Source organism: Rhinopithecus bieti, unplaced genomic scaffold (genome assembly GCF_001698545.2).
Source record: "Rhinopithecus bieti isolate Rb0 unplaced genomic scaffold, ASM169854v2 scaffold_23283, whole genome shotgun sequence".
NCBI lineage: Eukaryota > Metazoa > Chordata > Mammalia > Primates > Cercopithecidae > Rhinopithecus > Rhinopithecus bieti.
Window position 1 is genome coordinate 748389 of NW_016810852.1, and position 18430 is coordinate 766818.

General features: G+C 39.2%; 1 protein-coding gene across 1 annotated transcript in view; it reads right to left on the reverse strand.

The window, feature by feature from the left end:
- The window catches only part of DNAH6 (dynein axonemal heavy chain 6), a 327840-nt gene that overhangs the window by 244357 nt on the left and 65053 nt on the right, over positions 1-18430 (reverse strand). The window contains exons 13-16 of the mRNA XM_017892976.1: positions 15083-15203; positions 10911-11062; positions 8614-8766; positions 4416-4667 (exon numbers count right to left, since the gene is read on the reverse strand). Of these exons, the coding sequence (XP_017748465.1) occupies positions 4416-4667; positions 8614-8766; positions 10911-11062; positions 15083-15203 (678 nt within the window). The remainder of the gene's footprint in view (positions 1-4415; positions 4668-8613; positions 8767-10910; positions 11063-15082; positions 15204-18430) is intronic.

The following is an 18430-nucleotide window of genomic DNA, read 5'->3' on the forward strand; positions in this document are numbered from 1 at the left end:
CAGGATGGTCTCGATCTCCTGACCTCGTGATCCGCCCGTCTCGGCCTCCCAAAGTGCTGGGATTACAGGCTTGAGCCACCGCGCCCGGCCATAAAATTGTTTTAAAACATTACCTAATATATTCTTCCTCATCTGCTTTCATTTCCTACACTTCTTCAACCAACGTGACCTCAGATAAGGAGAGGTGAATGCAACAGGGAAGAGAAGGAAGGGGATATGATATAAGGTAAACTTCCACTATACAATAAAGGAATGGAAAGGCCTTTGTATTCTAAGATGATAGAAGAGAGAAAATGAAAAACATAAATGGTAAGACATATGTTTTATGCCTGTCCTGTTAGGATTGAAACCCCAGTGAATGGGAATGGAATAGTTCAGGAGCAAAGCAGAAGCATGTAACTAGGTTTAGGATAATCTGAGAAAACTGAAGGAATTTGAGAACCATTATAGCTATAGCTCAGGGAGGCTAGTTAGTCCATGTCTTAGTCAGCATGGCCATGCATTCAAATTGGCAACATGCTCTAGATTAGTAAAAGCCAAGGGATGTGTCCAGGAAGAAGGGGCTTCTATTGACATTCTGGTGTCTTGTGACTTGGTATGATATACAGGGAATCCTGTAGTTCTCATGTGTCTTGATTCTGGTAGTGGGAACTGTTGTGAGAACTGGTGGACCAGAAGATGTCTGAGGCCAGGATGAGAAAGCTACAGATTACTTGGGACTGTAGGTTATGGAAGAAATGATGGATTGCAGCATAGGGGCTAGCATGGTGCCTAAAGAACCAGGAAAGACCCTTAGTTAACAGCAACCGGGACAACCAGGTGCAGCCCAGCAAAACTGCACTGGAAGCTGCTATGGCCCAGAAGGTAGCATGAAGAACAGATGACCTGCCCCTCCCATCTATTCGCCATGAGGGAATGCAAGCTTCCCTTTATGGGGCAATAGGTAGGGCGGGATGGTGGCATAGGTGGCCCAATAGGAAGTTTAGATTTTCAGTTGAATTAAAATCTATTCAAAAGAGACCCAGGTAGAATGGAACAGACATTTCAAACTGAAAGAAATTATTATTAACGGTCACATTTAGGTTTTCTCCCAAATTCCCCACAACAGCAGGAATGAGGGTCTTGATAGCAAGAGAGTATCATTTATGGAAATGATGAAGTTACAGTCCTTTGCCCAAGAGAATTAACTTCAAACCTTCTACAGAAAAAGCACTAGTTAGAATGAGCCCATGCTTTCATTTTGTGTATGTGCATCATGCTATTTAAAATGCATGATTTGCATGCAGATATTCATTGCAGCACTATCCACAATAGCAAAGACATGAATCAATCTAAATGCCAATCACTATCAGATTGGATAAAAAAAATCTGGTACATATACACCATGGAACACTATGAAGCCATAAAAAAGAACAAGACTATATCCTTTGCAGGAATACAGATGGAACTGGAGGCCATTATTCATAGCAAACTAATGCAGGAATAGAAAACCAAGTATTGCATGTTCTCACTTATAAGTGAAAGTTAAATGATGAGAACACATGGACACAAAGAGAGGAACAACAGACACTGGGGCCTACCTGAGGGTGGAGGTTGGGAGGAGGGAGAGGATCAGAAAAAAATATCTATTGGGTACTAGGCCTGGTACCTGGGTGACAAAATAACTTATATGCAGCAAATCTCTGAGACATGAGTTTACCTATATAACAAACCTACACATGTATCCCTGAACCCAAAATAAAAGTTTTTTAAGAAATAAAAAATGCATGATTATACATCAAGCATATGCTGGCACTTTTGCTTTCTCTAATGATCTATGCATACATAAATATTCATACTTTTTAACAGTATGCTGTGTATAGAATACAGTATATGGTACAGCAATTAATAGCAGACTATTAACCATTGACAGTAGACTGCTTAAGCTTGAATCCAAATTCCTCCATTTAGTAACTGTGTGACCCTCAGCAAATTACTTAACCCTGTACCCTAATTTCCTTTTCTGTAAAATGTGAATAATAAAATCCTAAAGTGTTTTGAGATTTAAATGAGTTAAAACATGAAAACATACATAAGAATATTTCTAGGACTATTACTCATCATTGCCCAAAATGGTAAATAATCCCAATTTCCATCACCCATGAAATGAATCATTGTAAAATACAAGAAAATACTACATAGCAACAAAGATGAATAAACTACATCCACAAATAGCAATATGGATAAATCTTAGGAACATACCAAAATAAAATAAAGGGCACACTGTGTGGCTCTAATTAATAGAAGTTCAAAAATAGGAAATTTATAGCATTCCTGCTCCAGATGGCCTGCCACTGCCAACACGCCTGCTGCAGGAGGGAGGCATGGCTGGGGCTGCACACTCCATGGAGCCAGTGGGAATTAGGGACAAGTGGGAGCCTTGCCCCTTCCAAGTTGGGGTGAGAGTTCCTCGGGTGCAGCTCAAACTGTTGCTGTAGACTCAGGCAGTCCTGTGCTCTTGGGGGCATGGGAAGGCCCCTCTGCCCTCACAGGCTTGGAAGTGCCTGCTTCCACTGCCTGGTCTCTCCCTGCTCTGATCTTGGAAGGGAGAGAGGCCAGGCAATGGGAGCAGGCACTTCTTCGATCTTCTCTGATCTCGGAGTAGTCAGGGCCCAGCCCTGCTGCCATGAACAGCAGCAGGAGGCAGACAGATTCCTGGATGGAAGGGGGTAGGTCTCTGGTGAGGCCCCACGTTGGTCTGAAGGCTGGGGGCTGGGCTGCCAGTCCCACAGACCAGAGTAGGAACTTGTGATGCTTTTTCCAGCCTGCTTATTATCCCCCATGGGCCCATCAGTGTACACTTCCTCCTCTCTGAGGTCCATAAAAGCCCTGGGCTCAGCCAGAGCTGAGCAGACAATGGGACAACCAGCAGCAGAGGGGAGCTACCCTCTCTGCTGAGAACTTCAGAGACCTGCAGAGATGTCGGGGCTACCAGCTGCAGAGAGTAGCAACCCACTTCAGGGCCTCCTGTCTGCTACGAGCTGGGCATACACTGGGACAACCAGCTGCAGAGAGGAGCTATCCTGTCCAGGCCTTCTCTCTGCTCAGAGCTGCAGAGATGATGGGACAACCTGCCTGCAGAGAGGAGCCACCCATTCCAGGGTCTCCTCTCTGCTGAGAGCTGAACACTCAATGGGATGACCTGCCTAGAGAGGAGCTACCCACTGCGGGTCTCCTCTGAGCTGTTCTACTGAATAAAGCTCCTCTTCATCTTGTTCACCCTCCACTTGTCTGCATACCTCATTCTTCCTAGATACAGGACAAGAACTTAGGCAAAGGTGCTACTGGCCACAGAGGTTTCCAGTCAGAAAAGTGACACCCCAAAGATCCCATAACAAAAGGATTAGTAATTAGGAGGGGACACTAAGGGTATCATAACGCTTTACTGACATGAGTAGTGGATACATAGATGTGTTTATTTTCAGATAATCCATTGAGTTGTACAGTAATTAGTTATGTACACTTTTGTCTGTAAGAAAATACAAAAGTGCTTCAATACAAAAGTAAAAACAATGCCAAGTCCTTCGAACACTGGTTGACAAATAGGAAGCACACAATGTGAGCTGTTTTTACATTTCCATGTTAATACAAGTAAAGGTATGCCGTAATCTTTAATGTCTGTACTATATTCTTTTGAGTCAGTGTACCCTATATCTTTTCTATTGTAAAAGTGGTACAAGGTAACTAAATATTCTTCACTACCAATTATCAATGTATACTCTGTCTCTTTCTAAATGGGAAATTTCTAATATACTAGCAAAGTTAATTTTTATTTTTTATTTAGCTTTTATTTTAAGTTCAGGGATATATGTGCAGGTTTGTTATACAGTTAAAATTGTGTCATGGGTGTTTGTTATATGAATGATTTCATCACCCAGGTATTACGCAAACTTTAAAATTGTGACAATAGCTGCAAAATGTGCTAACAAGTCATTAAAACTCTTCAAAATAAAAAATACAAGTTAGGACTAGAATTTAATTGGCTAGATTCAATTTTAATATTACATATATGCTTTGTCATAGTCTGAAATGCATTCACTACTTAAAGCGAGATTTTGAAACATTAATTTTTAAGTAGCAGCTCAAACACATTGTTGATTGGTTAGAATGAAACTACAAAAAACGAAAGCTACATCAGTTAAATGTGTTCTCTAAATGGTTTGAAGAGTAGTCTTAATTATTCTCACCACAAAAAATGATGTATATGAGGAGACAGACACATTAATTAGCTTAACACTTTCACAATGTATACGTATCTCGAAATATCACATTATATATTGTAAATATATACAATTTTTGTTGACTATACTTTAATAAACAAATGTAATAGTAAAACTTTGCATAGATTATTTTTACAAAATAATAATTTAACTTACCTGCGCTTGCAGTTTTACTTCATTCACTTCGTTGTTTAATTCTTCAAGATCACTACCCAAATGCACACAAAATTGCTTAATGCTTGATTCTCTATCACCCACTGATTTATCAATGGCATTCCGAACAGCAACAATGGATGGCTTCATAGTTGCAAAAACGGCAAAGTCTTCAGGAGGTGTGGGCACCTGATATTGTTCAATAAGCTTGTACATTTGAGTCACGATATTTCCTTCATCTTCAAGGCTTTCAATCTAAATGGAAATATAGTTTGCTCATAAAATGTAGCAGAGTCCTAGTTTAGTCTTGAAGTTTGTTCTAATAGGAGACAGCCACTGTACAATATGAACATTGTATTAGTCTGTTCTGCCGCTGCTAATAAAGACATATCCGAGACTGGGTAATTTATAAAAGAAAGGTTTAATGGACTCACAGTTCCACATGGCTGGACAGGACTCACAATCATGGCTAAAGACAAGGGAGAAGCAAAGGCATGTCTTACGTGGCGGCAGGCAAGATAACTTGTGCAGGGGAACTCCCATTTATAAAAACCATCAGATCTCATGAGACTTATTCACTAACATGAGAACAGTATGGGGGAAACCACCCCCATGATTCAATTATCTCCACCCGGCCCCATCTTTGACATGTAGGAATTCAGTTCAAGGTGAGAATTGGGTGGAGACACAGCCAAACCATATCAAACATCAAACTGTGAATAGTTAGCACAGAAGGAGTGTATTATAATGTAACAGTCAAATTGGCTAAAGCCTGCTGGATGACAGTCATTGCTATAATACAGGTAATCAGGTTAGGAGGTAAATTATTCAGAGTTGAGCTCTTATAAATGTTTCCTCTTTCTTTCTGTTTTGTTCTTTTGTTGTAGTAAACAGTGCCAATATTTAAAGTTTTCTAAGAAAACGTGCTGTGCGGTTGTTCAGCTATAGTATCTGAGCTTCTAGCATGTGTGATGGGCAGTGATCATCCCAGAGCAGCCAGAGGGATCGACAGGCTGTGGACTTGTCTGCATAGGTTTAGAACCCAGATCTATGGTGAGATTTCCACTATCCTTTAATAAATTATTTTACCGCAGCCCAATGACTACTAAACATCTTCACTTTGGTTTCTTACTTTCAGCGGACAGTATTGCTTGTCTTTCCTAATTTTCTGGCAAGGGATCCCCCAGTTTTGGGAAAATTCCTTACCCCCAGCTCTGCCACATGGTTATAGAGGGAGCGGCCATGTTCATACTACTTGGCCCAACTTCCTGGCCACAAGCTGAACAAAGGACCATCAAACTGTGATCTAAAGAACTTAGCTCAGTCTGACCTTTTTCTTGAACACAGAAAGAGTTAGAACTGAGGCCATTTACTTTCATGTGGAAACAGAAGAGGTCATTAACATGAGAAGATAACTGCAGACAGGTTTTTAGAGAAATAGTTCTCAATCTTTAGCTTCCATTGCAATGACCTTGGAAAACTTGTTAAAACAGATTGCTGAGCCCCTCCCAAGAGTGTCTGATTCAAAAGGTCTAGCAAGTCATAAAAACACTGTAGTCATGGAGGGTGGGTCCCAAGAATGAACATTTCTAACCCATTCTCAGGCGATGCTGCTGCTGCTGATTTGGAGTCCCCGTTTGGGAACCATGTTCTGGAGGAGCAGAGATGAGAGAAGGAGAGAGGCCTTTTTGTAAAGGCCTGGCTCTATCCACACTTTAGGATTCTGAAAGATATTCCTGCAAACTTAGAATAAAACTTCCCATTTTTCTAAGCTATTTATGTGAGTTTTTGTGACTTTCAACCAAAATTTCTAACACCTCGAACAAGTTATGCATAGAACTAAGTCTCTCTACATCAAGATCTGTTCATCTTCCTCTATTTCCTCTATTTTGGGTGAGTATATATCCAGGTTTCTCTGGGAATGTCCTGGGTTTACACTTATTGTCCTAGTACAATGATTAATAGTATCTCTTTCACTCTCAGAAAAATGTCCTGATCAGACAATGAATTATGTAGTCTACCCTCCCTATACTAGTATGAAATTGCTAAATACCCATTCCCTGCAGAATGATACCTACAAGTCACCTCATTCTCCTCTCACTGTCCCCTCATTCAGTTGCCCATTAAGTCCTTTCAGTTCTACTTAACATCTTTATAATTAATTTCTTCTCTCCTATCTTTGAAAATACTGCTTTAGCTACATAGAGTTCATCAACTTTCAACCAAACATTCTTTCTCCATAGCATATCAATTGCTAAATCCTGTTTTTCTCATGTTGCCTCCTGTCTTTGCACATAGCTTTCCCTCCCCCTGGAATGCCCACCTGAATGTTTCCTGTATTTTATGATAGCTTAAATATCCCATCCTCCACACAACCTTCTGTAGCCCATAGGCAAGAATTACTACAAACTTCCCAGTGCTACAACAGTATCTTATACCTATGCCCATTGTATCAAAATTATCTGCTTGCATTCAAGACTCAACTTCTTTAAAGCAGGTTTATTCATTGTAATTTTTGCACCCTGCTAAGTGGTGCTCACTAAACTTGCTGACTGAATGAATGAAGTTCCAGAAAAAGTTTCTGTGTGTGCAGAAAATCTCCCTAAAGGAAGTTGCTTTCCAAACACACCATCCAGCAAACACAGACAACCTCCTGGAGATGGGACATAGTCTATGTTTTCTGCATACTGCATCAACTTGCTGTTCTGGAACCACAAGTTGATAGCAGCTGACCCTCTGCAGCCATTGATTATGATGTCACCCTACCTTCCTGACATAGTTTATAGAACAGAATAGGAGCTCTGAATCAATTTACTAGACCTTTGGAATCAATATTGAAAAAGAGAGATTATCTCTTTCTTGCCGACTGGCTAGACTTGCAAGCTATAGTTTGGGAGCTGCTGGTGGCCATGTTTACTGCTGTGGTAAGAAGCAGCAGAAGTAGCTGTCTGCAGAGGGAGAGAAGTGAAGCAGACCCTCAGAGAGATGCAGAGAGCAGAGATGGAAGAAAGGACTACTGGGGCTTCCAATGACTGTCCTATTCCAGGTTCTGGTCAGTTACATTCTTGACTGGGAATTCCATGAAGCACCCCTGAATCCTTAAGTGGGATCCCTATTTTGGCCTAAGCTTTCTCAAGTGGGTTTGGGTTATTTGTTTGAAGTGACTTAATGAATACAAACAATAAGAAGTAATTCACATCTTCAGACTCCTGGGACAATTTATGAGCAAACCTGAGGAGAACCACGATCATCCGCCTTTTTGAGAAGGCATGATTTCTTGAAACGAGAAACACTGTTACTTTTGTAGTCATGTGAAATAGCATTTATTATTAATTTGGTTAATAATTTATATAACATTCATTCAGTTTACTTTTTTAATTGAAACATTTCTTCAATTTTCAGATATTTAATAAAATAATTTATCTATATTTTAAATGCCAACCTAATATGAATGAAAGTTTATGAAAAAAACCATTGGAGCCAAATGCTAGGTTGCTTCCTACAGGGAAGAGGCTAAGAGGAGGAAACTAAGTTTCCAGAGAAAAAGAAGCAAAAGAGACAAAGGAGAGAGCGAGAGAGAGAGTGTGTATGAGAGAGAAAAACAGAGACCTGATTCCATCTGCATCACTTGAGTCCCCATATCCACTTTTTTCTCCCCATCTCCACCTCCCCACTTAAGCAGGTTTGTGTTGGGTTTCTTTCATTCTTAACGGTAAGTTTCCTATTAAGCAGTCAGACTTCCATTATGATTAATATCTAGATTATAATGGTATTACCATTTACTAAAAATTGGAATTCCAATAAACTATGGTTGAGAACATTGGCTTTGTAGTCAAAGAGACTCAAAGCTAAATTCTAACTCTTTCACATCCATACATGTCTGTGATCTTGGATAACACATCCTGTTTTGGTTCCTGTTTCCTTATCTGCAGAATGAGGATAAACATCAACACTTCTTAAGCTTTTGTGAGAATTAAAAACGTAATGCATGTAGAAAATGTAATATGATGCCTGACTGTAAGAGTCTGATAACTGTCAGCTGGCTTTATTCCTGTGATATAGAACAGCCACTTACTTTGAAAGTGTTTCTGATATTTTGACAGCTGTCTTTTGCCCTTTAGTCCTTCACTTTTTCTTGTACTATGCCTTCCTTCCTACTATAAGATCTGGAATATTGAGTTACATGAGATAATCAACTCACCCTTTCCTGAATTTCATCAAGAAATAATAAGCTATGAACATATTCTGTGGTAGTAGTTGGAACAAACTCAAGTTTATACTCTGCATCTTGTGCCTCAAAGATAATGGCATCCACCTTTTTCTTGCTTTGACGAGGAAGCATAAAATTTAGCACCTAAGAAAGAAAATAACATGTGAATTGTAAATAATTGAATATTTTCATTTTAATATGTATTTTAGACAAATTCTAATTGGACATCTGGGTATTGGAAGCAGCAGTGCATTCGAAGAGACTTTTTTCTCATTAAATCACTGCTAGTTAAATGTGCCAACAGGAAGGCCAGGTTTTGAAGATCATTTCTACAGCTTACCAAAAATTTTCTGTAAATGCTCTAATATCTTGCAAGTATGCTTTCTGCTTCTTCGTCCTATGTAGTGGACATTGTGCTGCCCTGTTCAGCATCAGTCCCACTCTTTTCATGTTGGGTGCTAGCCATGCAGTTTGGGGGAAACTGATCTCTCCTTCAGAAACAAATATGGAGTCTGACTGATCACTTGGCAAATAGGAGCATGGCTTTTTTGGCCAAAGTGATCAGATTAAGGTTGTATCAGTCCATTTCCACACTACTATAAAGAACTGCCAGAGACTGGGTAATTTATAAAGGAAACAGGTTTAATTGATTCCCAGTTCAGCATGGCTGGGGAGGCCTCAGGAAACTTACACACATGGCAGAAGGTGAAGGGGAAGCAAGGCACCTTCTTCACAAGGCAGCAGGAAGGAGAGTATGTGAGAGTGCAGGAAAAACCACGATTTATAAAACCATCAGATCTTGTGAGAATTCACTTACTGTTAGGAGAACAGCATGGGGGAAACCACCCCCATAATCCAATCACTTTCTGTCAGGTTCCTCCCTTAACACCTGGGGATTACAATTCAAGATGGGATTTGGGTGGGAACGCAAAGCTAAACCATATCATGTGTGAACCTCTGACTTTAGTTGATTCAATCAGGTAAAGGCCCACACTTTTATTTATGGCTGAGAGAGATATATACTCAGAACCCCAATCTTTCTCTTTCTCTCTCCATACAAACAAATAATTGGCTTGTGAAGCTTTTGACAATCATTTCACAAACGTCTTAGGATGAAGCCTGCACATAGGAGGTTCAGGAAAAAGAAGGAAAGAATTGGTTCCTTGGTAACACCACTGAGCTACTAGATCATACCTCCTTGATATTGACCCAATCTCTGGACTTTTTAGATGCATATGCCAATAACTCTTCTGATTGCTTTAGCCAGTTTGAGCTCAGTTTTCTTGGGCTTACAGTAAATTTATACCAAAATATTTCTCAAGCATACAGTAGCTAAAAAATGCTTGTTGAAATTGAATTAAGTTTGCTCCAGTTATATAATAATTATATATACATAAATAAGTATATATATATATATTTCTTTTTTTTTTTTTACCAGATGAAGAAGCAAAACTCTAGAAGGAAGCCCAATACTATACAATTAATTAATAACAGAACATATTAACACTCAGGTCTGCACTCTTTTATACAGTGCTCTATCTTCTATCATCTATTGGGGCCAGAAAATGTTTTCTATAAGGGCCAGATAGTAAATATTTTAGATTTGCAGTCAATACAGTCTCTGTCACAATGACTAAACTTTGTCTTTCTAGGAAGAAAGCAGCCATAGATGATATGTAAACCATTGTCACGGCTGTGTTCTGGTAAAACTGTATACAAAACAAGAGGCAGGCTGGGTTGGTTCCGTGGGCTACAGTTTTCCAATCCCTGTTTTATATCATTGTCTCTCTGTGGGCATCGGGAAGATACAAGTATACTCTGGCTCCAAAGGAAGTTATTGTATTGGTTCTGAAACTTATTACAGAAATTTCCCTAGTTCTATAACTTACCAAAACATAATCAGACCTGTAGGGACAATTCCACATCAGAAAATGATTTCCTAAACTTAATTGGTGGTCTAGAATCAACCATCACTGCCTCTGGGATATTGAGCTGTTATAGTAGTATCCTCTCTGCAGGTCTTGAAATGCTCCGACAATAGAAAATGGAGTAGGAGCAAGAGGCCAGTGTGAGTCCTGCAGTCCCCTCCATTATCTCATCTAAAAAGCTGATTCTGCTTGTGACAAAAAGACTATAGAGCTTTTCTTAGAAATTAAGGATGTCCAATAGTATTATGTTAATTTATACATTTGCAATACTATAAAATAAATAATAATAGGTTTTGTGCAGTAGAAAATCATAAAATAATTGTAGAGAAATAATTAAATTTTTTTCTAGTTTATAGTTACCTCTAAGCATCGCAAAGGTGATGGAATTAATTTTTCTCTTAGCAGCCTAGTGTCAATGAGCAGCAATCCTACATTTCTGGTGGGTCTGAGAGCTACTGCGTCCTTGTGCTGTTTGTGGTATTTTTCCAGTTGTTCACTAAAAAAGTTAACATCTACAAAAAAAAATTCACATAAAGCATAAAATATACCATATTGGATTTTAAAAGATCATTACAAAATATATTAAAAATCATTGCATTGATACATTTACACATATATGTATAATGTTATTATCTGTAGTTAGAGTATCTCATGTAACTTTAAAATGCTAATTTGGATTGCTTTATAGTATTTTATTCTCGTGATAAAGAAACTAATATTTTATAATGTAAATATGTCTTCTGGCTCCTATGAAGAGATGACAGATGAAAATAATTTGCAAGTGCATTAGAGAACCTAGTCTGGAATTGACGAGATTTCAGAGCTAGGTTGGTTTCAAGTTGGGCTTAATCTAAATGTTCTCTCCCACATGGTATCTCAAAGCAAAGAAGCATTTTGAGAATATAAACAACGAATTTTGAAACATAAAAGATCACACATAGCTAAAATTATCTCCGTTCCTCTTTCCAACACATCTCTCTGACATTCCTGCACCCTACATCATGGTCAAGACCTTTATCAATTTGCATATGCTGCAGTTGCATTTTGATAATCTTCTTGCCTCTATTTTCTCCCTCATCCAATCCATCTGGAACCAATGGAAACCTGATTATCCTTGAATATACTCTCATCATACTATCAGACAAAAATACCTCTCTCTCTAATGCATATACAATTCTAAACTTCTCTGCTTTCTTTAAAATTCTGTACCTTCTGGGCCTCTAAAATTTAGCTAATTTTATTTTATTTTATTTTATTTTTTTTTTGAGACGGAGTCTCGCTCTGTCGCCCAGGCTGGAGTGCAGTGGTCGGATCTTGGCTCACTGCAAGCTCCGCCTCCCGGGTTTACGCCATTCTCCTGCCTCAGCCTCCCGAGTAGCTGGGACTACAGGTGCCTGCCACCTCACCCGGCTAGTTTTTTTGTATTTTTTAGTAGAGACGGGGGTTTCACTGTGTTAGCCAGGATGGTCTCGATCTCCTGACCTCGTGATCTGCCCGTCTCGGCCTCCCAAAGTGCTGGGATTACAAGCTAATTATATTTCTAATTACCTCCTACATTTGGGTCCAATTGATTTCCTTACTGTCTGCCCTTTTTCCTCTTTCCATAACCTTCCTCCACCACCCCAAAGAGAAAAGGGTGCTGTTTCCTGCCTTTACTCATGCCATCTCTTCTCCTAATTATAAGGGGTAGTTTGATACAGTATAAAGAACACACCAGAGAAAGTATTAGAAGACCTGAGCTCAGGTCTTTAACCCATGTGTGGCCTTGGGAAAGTCACTTAGTCTTTCTGAGCTTCAGCTTCCTCGTAATATAAAACAGAAACAGCAATTATCTCCCTTACTCACTTCAGAAGGTTTTGATTTGTGTATTTTTGAAAGTCAACTAAATTAATGTTACATGTTCTAATAAGTCCTATGGTAAGGATACCTGTATAATGCTGCGTTGTTTAGTATTTTCCAAATTTATGTGAGCACCATGTTTCCTCATGGTATCATGTAATTATCCCTCAGAACAGTGCCAATGAACACAACTTTCAGAACCATTGATTTGGTCCAAAACACTTATTTTATAGAGAAATTGATATCAATTGAAGTCGTATGACTGGGCTATGGCCACATAGCCAAAAAGGAATAAAAGATTAAAGCCAGTAGTTGGGAAATACGATTTCTTTTTTTTTTTTTTTTTTTTTTAATTGAGATGGAGTCTTGCACTGTCCCCCAGGCTAGAGTGCAGTGGCGGCGCGATCTTGGCTCACTGCAAGCTCAGCCTCCCGGGTTCACGCCATTCTCCTGTCTCAGCCCCCCAAGTAGCTGGGACTACAGGCGCCCACTACCACGCCTGGCTAATTTTTTTGTACTTTTAGTAGAGACGAGTTTTCACTATGTTAGCCAGGATGGTGTTTATACCCTGACCTCGTGATCCACTCACCTCGGCCTCCCAGAGTGCTGGGATTACAGGTGTGAGCCACTGCGGAGAGGCAGTATGTAAAATGGTTAAGCAGACAAGCTTTCAAGTCAGAGAAATTAGATCTGAACTGCTCACTAGCTGTTTAATCTTGAAGTTGCCTTATCTCTATTGATCTGCTTTTTTTTTTTTTATATAAAATGGTAATACTAATACTCTCCTCAGAATTGTGAGGATTGGATGAAATGTCTAAATATTACTTAGAACAGTATCTACCATGCTGTAAGTGCTCAGTTAAGTGTAGAAATTATTAGTAAATGCTGACATTTATAGGAATTTGGTGGTGAAATGTGGCTGCTTGTCAGGAAGCCAGAACCCATCTGCTGGTTGTTCTCTGAGGTGGGACAGGGAGCAGCCTGGCTAAAAGTTCAGTTAGACATTTATTAAGGATCTACAATATGTGCTAAGCAATGTTGTAGTCATTTGAGGATATAAAATAACAGGTAAGGATGATATCCAAGGGCAAAGCCCATCTCTATAAGCCTCTGGCAAACAATTGGATTTAGTGGTTTAGGATGTATTGGGGGGTTCCAAACAGAGGAGGAGCACAGAGGTTAGGAGTCCAGGCCAAGGTACTCCAAAGTCACAGCCATCAGAGTGTTGGGACTGGGAGATTTGGTTCCAGGATTGGCTTTCAAAGGCAGGACCAGCAAGACAAGGTAGGACTAGCTGAAGAGCAACCTGGGAGTCAGGGGACTGCACCCTGTTGGGAACTTGCTGAGGGATCACAGTTATCCAATGTGAGGACTGTGGTAGCAGGAGGCTAGGAAGCCTTGGGCTCAGGATATGAGTAGAAGAGCTCAGGGATTAGAACTGCCTATTTTGATCAGGCCTCCTTCTTGTGCCAAAATTCCAGGCTCCAATCGCCTGCTGCCACTGTGATGCCATGACATAGCACAGGAGGCACCATGTCCTCACGTCCCTGTCAGTGTGCTTCTGTTCAGCACACACTAAGTCTCCGCGTGATCGTGTTGCCAAAGAACAGTGGAAGTAGGCTTGTCTAAATTTTGCTTTCTAAATTGGGGCCCCATGTTGGTCTAACAACTTAGTATCTTGAAAAAAAGGAGCCAGTTTCAGATTTTTAAAATTTAAGGGACATAACAATCAGATACAATGCCTGATCTTGGACTTGATCCCTGGCCAAATCAGCTGGAAGCTGCTTTGCTTGTGGAATTTTGAATATGGAGTAAGTGAAGATATTAAGGAATTGCTATTTTGGTGGGGGGGAGTGGCATGGGATGATACTATTTTCATTCTGTAGAAACATGTTTTAGAGATGCCTATTGAATTATTTAACTTGAGAATGCAGTGTCTAATTTACTTTAAAACGCTTCAGCATAATAAAGAATAAGGAATTGAAAGAAAACATAAATACAAAACAAAAAATTAGTGCTGGTTCATAGAGCAAAGTATCAAAGTAATTATATTTATATATAAGAAAATAAAGAAAGCTCATGAAACAAAAAATATGAAAGACATGCATCATGTTTTAAAATAGCAAACAAATATACTTATTTTTTATAATTTTCTGAGAACTTGCTTGCCTGAAATTGCACTTGGATATTATAGATCATCTTCTTTTGTTAAAGACAGTATTAGTGAAATAAAATAGTTTTCCCCACGTCTAATTTCATGACTAAGAGTTGTTGATTCACATCCACCAGATCTTAATGTAGTCCCAGAAGAAAAAAGAGTAAGTTCCTGAGATAGAAAAACTTATGTAAACTTTATTTAATGGAATTGGTAGAGGTATCCATTCCTTTCAACTCCTTCTCATATGCAGGTTATATATTCTTAGCACCGATACAACTTTAAACTAAATGATCAGCAATTAGGAAGGAATTGCTTTCCATAATATCCTGAAATAAAACAGTAATACTGAATAAGGAGAAAGGAAAAAAGTAATTCTATAGAAAATAACCTGGAAATGAATTAACTCTTGCCTTTTGTCAGGCCAACTCTTTTGGGCTACCATTTGTGCACCCAAACACCACCAAACAGAATACTAAAAGATGACAAATCTCATTTCCTTATAAAAATAATTATTAAGTAGAAATGGACAAGTTACCAGGTTCCTGAAGTTTAAGAGCTTGTAAATCAAGACTTTCATTTTCCTTGAAGAATATCTGGAACTTTTCAAAGGTAGCTGCGTAGAGGCGGGCCGATTCAAATGCTGCCTGAATGGTTTCCTAAATGTTATAAATAAGCAGACAAATATGACCGTATTTTTATTAAGCAGAATTCAATACAACTAAACAAAGAAACAAGCAAGCACACATACTCTATGCCTAATAGTATGTTTTGATTTGGGAAACATGAATGAAGGAAGATACATTCTTGATGTCAAGGAGTAATTCATGGATTCAAGAAGAAACTGTTATGAAATAAAAAAAAATTCATCTTTAAACCTGACTTTTGAAGAATTATTCCTGTGACTGAAAGGAAACACACTTACAATTTGTTTCTGCTTCATGGTGAGCTTATACATGGACAGTAAACATATGGCAAAGAGGCAATTCTTGTTTATTTTCCCAACTGCATATTTTACGTCAAAGCGTTTTTGAGCAAAGGCAAACCTATTTAGCATGTCCACAAAATCACTTGCTTAATCTTACTATCAAATCCTTGGCATTGGTCAGTCTCTTATTCCAAAATGTCCTTCATACTTTGCCATAATAAAACCTTTTTTTTCTACCTCTCTTAAACTCGGTTCTAACCCACATTTCCCCACTTGGGTTTTTAAACCAAGACAATGATTTCTAATCATTTCAGTCCCTTTAATAACTATGTCAACATATATTATCATATGTTCAAAGTCTACGAAAGGCAGTTAGGATTCACCTGCTGTTGGTCTTGGTCCATGCCTACTTGGCTGTGTTCTATACCTTTTCCTTGTGTTTTCTACCAAGACTTGTAAAAGCCTGCAATTTGTCCTAGGAAAACTAGAGGTGATCAATGGAATTGCACAAATCCAACACACCAAAGCTAGGGAAAGTGACTCAGTTATGCCTTGCGGTAGTAGAAAATTTAATTACAAAGAATAGTACATGCCCTATATGTCTACATTTAGTTATTTGTTCATTTATTTTGCTTTAATAGGCTTTTATGAATATTCCAGAATGTTTCTGCTGTTTCTTTTTTTATAATAAACATTGAAAAAGAACTTTATCAAACTATGTTTCCTTTGCACTGACTAAATAGTATCTCTGATACATCATCATGCAGGTGCTAGAAACAATATAAGACTTGTAAATGGAAAGCCCCACCAATGTTCAAAATATGGTTTCAAAACATTTTTATTTTGAAACAATGTATGATTCACAAGAGTGTTGCTGGAATAGCACAAAGAATTTCATATTTCTGTCACCAAAATTCCCTAAATTTCAACAATTTATCATATTTACTTTATAAGTCTCTCTATATATACCTATTATTATACTCTGAAGCATTTGGGAGAAGGTTACAGACATGTGGCACATTTACGCCTAAATATTTCAGGGGTTACTTACTAAACACAAGGACATTTTCTTACACAACCACAGTATAATGGTCCAAATCAGGAAATTAACATGAATATTAATACTGTTACCTAATTACTGACCTCATACAAATTCTACCATTTGTTCCAGTAACGAATTTCATAGTAAAAGGAAAAAACATTTTTTGTTCTGGTCTACTTTCCTACCTAGGATCATGTATTGCATCTTTTCATATCTTTTTGGTTTTCTTTTTTCTTCCTTCCTTTTTTTTTTTTTTTTTTTTTTTTGAGACAGAGTCTCGCTCTGTCACCCAGGCTGGAGTGCAGTGGTGCTATCTCGGCTCACTGCAACCTCCACCTCCCGGGTTCAAACAATTCTCTGTCTCAGACTCCTGAGTAGCTGGGATTACAGGCACCCACCACCACGCTATTTTTTTTTTTCTTTTGTATTTTAGTAGAGACGGAGTTTCACAATCTTGGCTAGGCTGGTCTTGAACTCCTGACCTTGTGATCCGCCCGCCTCAGCCTCTCAAAGTGCTGGAATTACAGGCATGAGTCACCGCGCCCGGCTGGTTTTCTTTAATCTGGGACAATATCTCAATCTTTCTTTGCCTTGCATGTCCTTCACTTTTTTTTTTTTGAGACGGAGTCTCGCTCTGTCGCCCGGGCTGGAGTGCAGTGGCCGGATCTCAGCTCACTGCAAGCTCCGCCTCCCGGGTTTACGCCATTCTCCTGCCTCAGCCTCCCGAGTAACTGGGACTACAGGTGCCCGCCACCTCGCCCGGCTAGTTTTTTTGTATTTTTTTTAGTAGAGACGGGGTTTCACTGTGTTAGCCAGGATGGTCTCGATCTCCTGACCTCGTGATCCGCCCGTCTCGGCCTCCCAAAGTGCTGGGATTACAGGCTTGAGCCACCGCGCCCGGCCGACCTTCACATTTTTTAAAGGCACCTCAGTTGTGTGTATATGTGCATGTGTGTGTTTTATATTTACTCATTATGAGACTCAGATTTAAATTTTTGGCAGTAATAACACATAAGTGATGAATGTTCTTTGCAGCATCTCACAAGGCACTTGTTGATTTGTCTCATTACTGGTAATATTAACACATTGGCTAAGGCAGTGCCTGGCAGACTTATCACTGTAAACTATTTTTCCCTTTGAAAGCAATAAGTAGCTTATAGACAGAGAATTTGAGGCTATGTAAATACTCCGTTTCTCATCATACTTTTGCGTACTCGTTTTAGTACACATCAGAGATTCTTGCTGATTGCTGATGGCTTCTGCAGTGAATTTTCTAATTGTGTTTTCTTTCTACATTTGTTTGCATTCTACCAAGGGAAAAACTTTCTCTTCTCACTCATTCAATTAATTAGTTAGTTAATTCATTATTTCACAACATGGACTCATATATTCTCATTTTATTCAAGGGATTTGGTGCTGATCAAATTGTCCCAGCGTGTCCAGAATTGGTTCCTTCTGGTGGGTTCCTGGTCTTGCTGACTTCAATAATGAAGCCTCAGCCTCTTGCAGTGAGTGTTACAGATCTTAAAGATGGTGTTTCTGGAGTTGTTTGTTCCTCCCAGCGGGTTCGTGGTCTTGCTGACTTCAGGAGTGAAGCTGCAGACCTTTGCAGTGAGTGTTACAGCTCTTAAAGGTAGTGCAGACCCAAAGAGAGAGCAGCAGCAAGATTTATTGTGAAGAGCAAAAGAACAAAGCTTCCACAGTGTGGAAGGGGACCCGAGCAGGTTGTCGCTGCTGGCTTGGGCCGCCAGCTTTTATTCCCTTATTTGGCCCTGTCCACATCCTGCTGATTGGTCCATCTTACAGAGTGCTGATTGGTCCATTTTACAGAGTGCTGATTGGTGCATTTACAATCCTTCAGCTAGACACAGAGTGCTGATTGGTGCATTTACAATCCTCTAGCTAGACAAAATTAA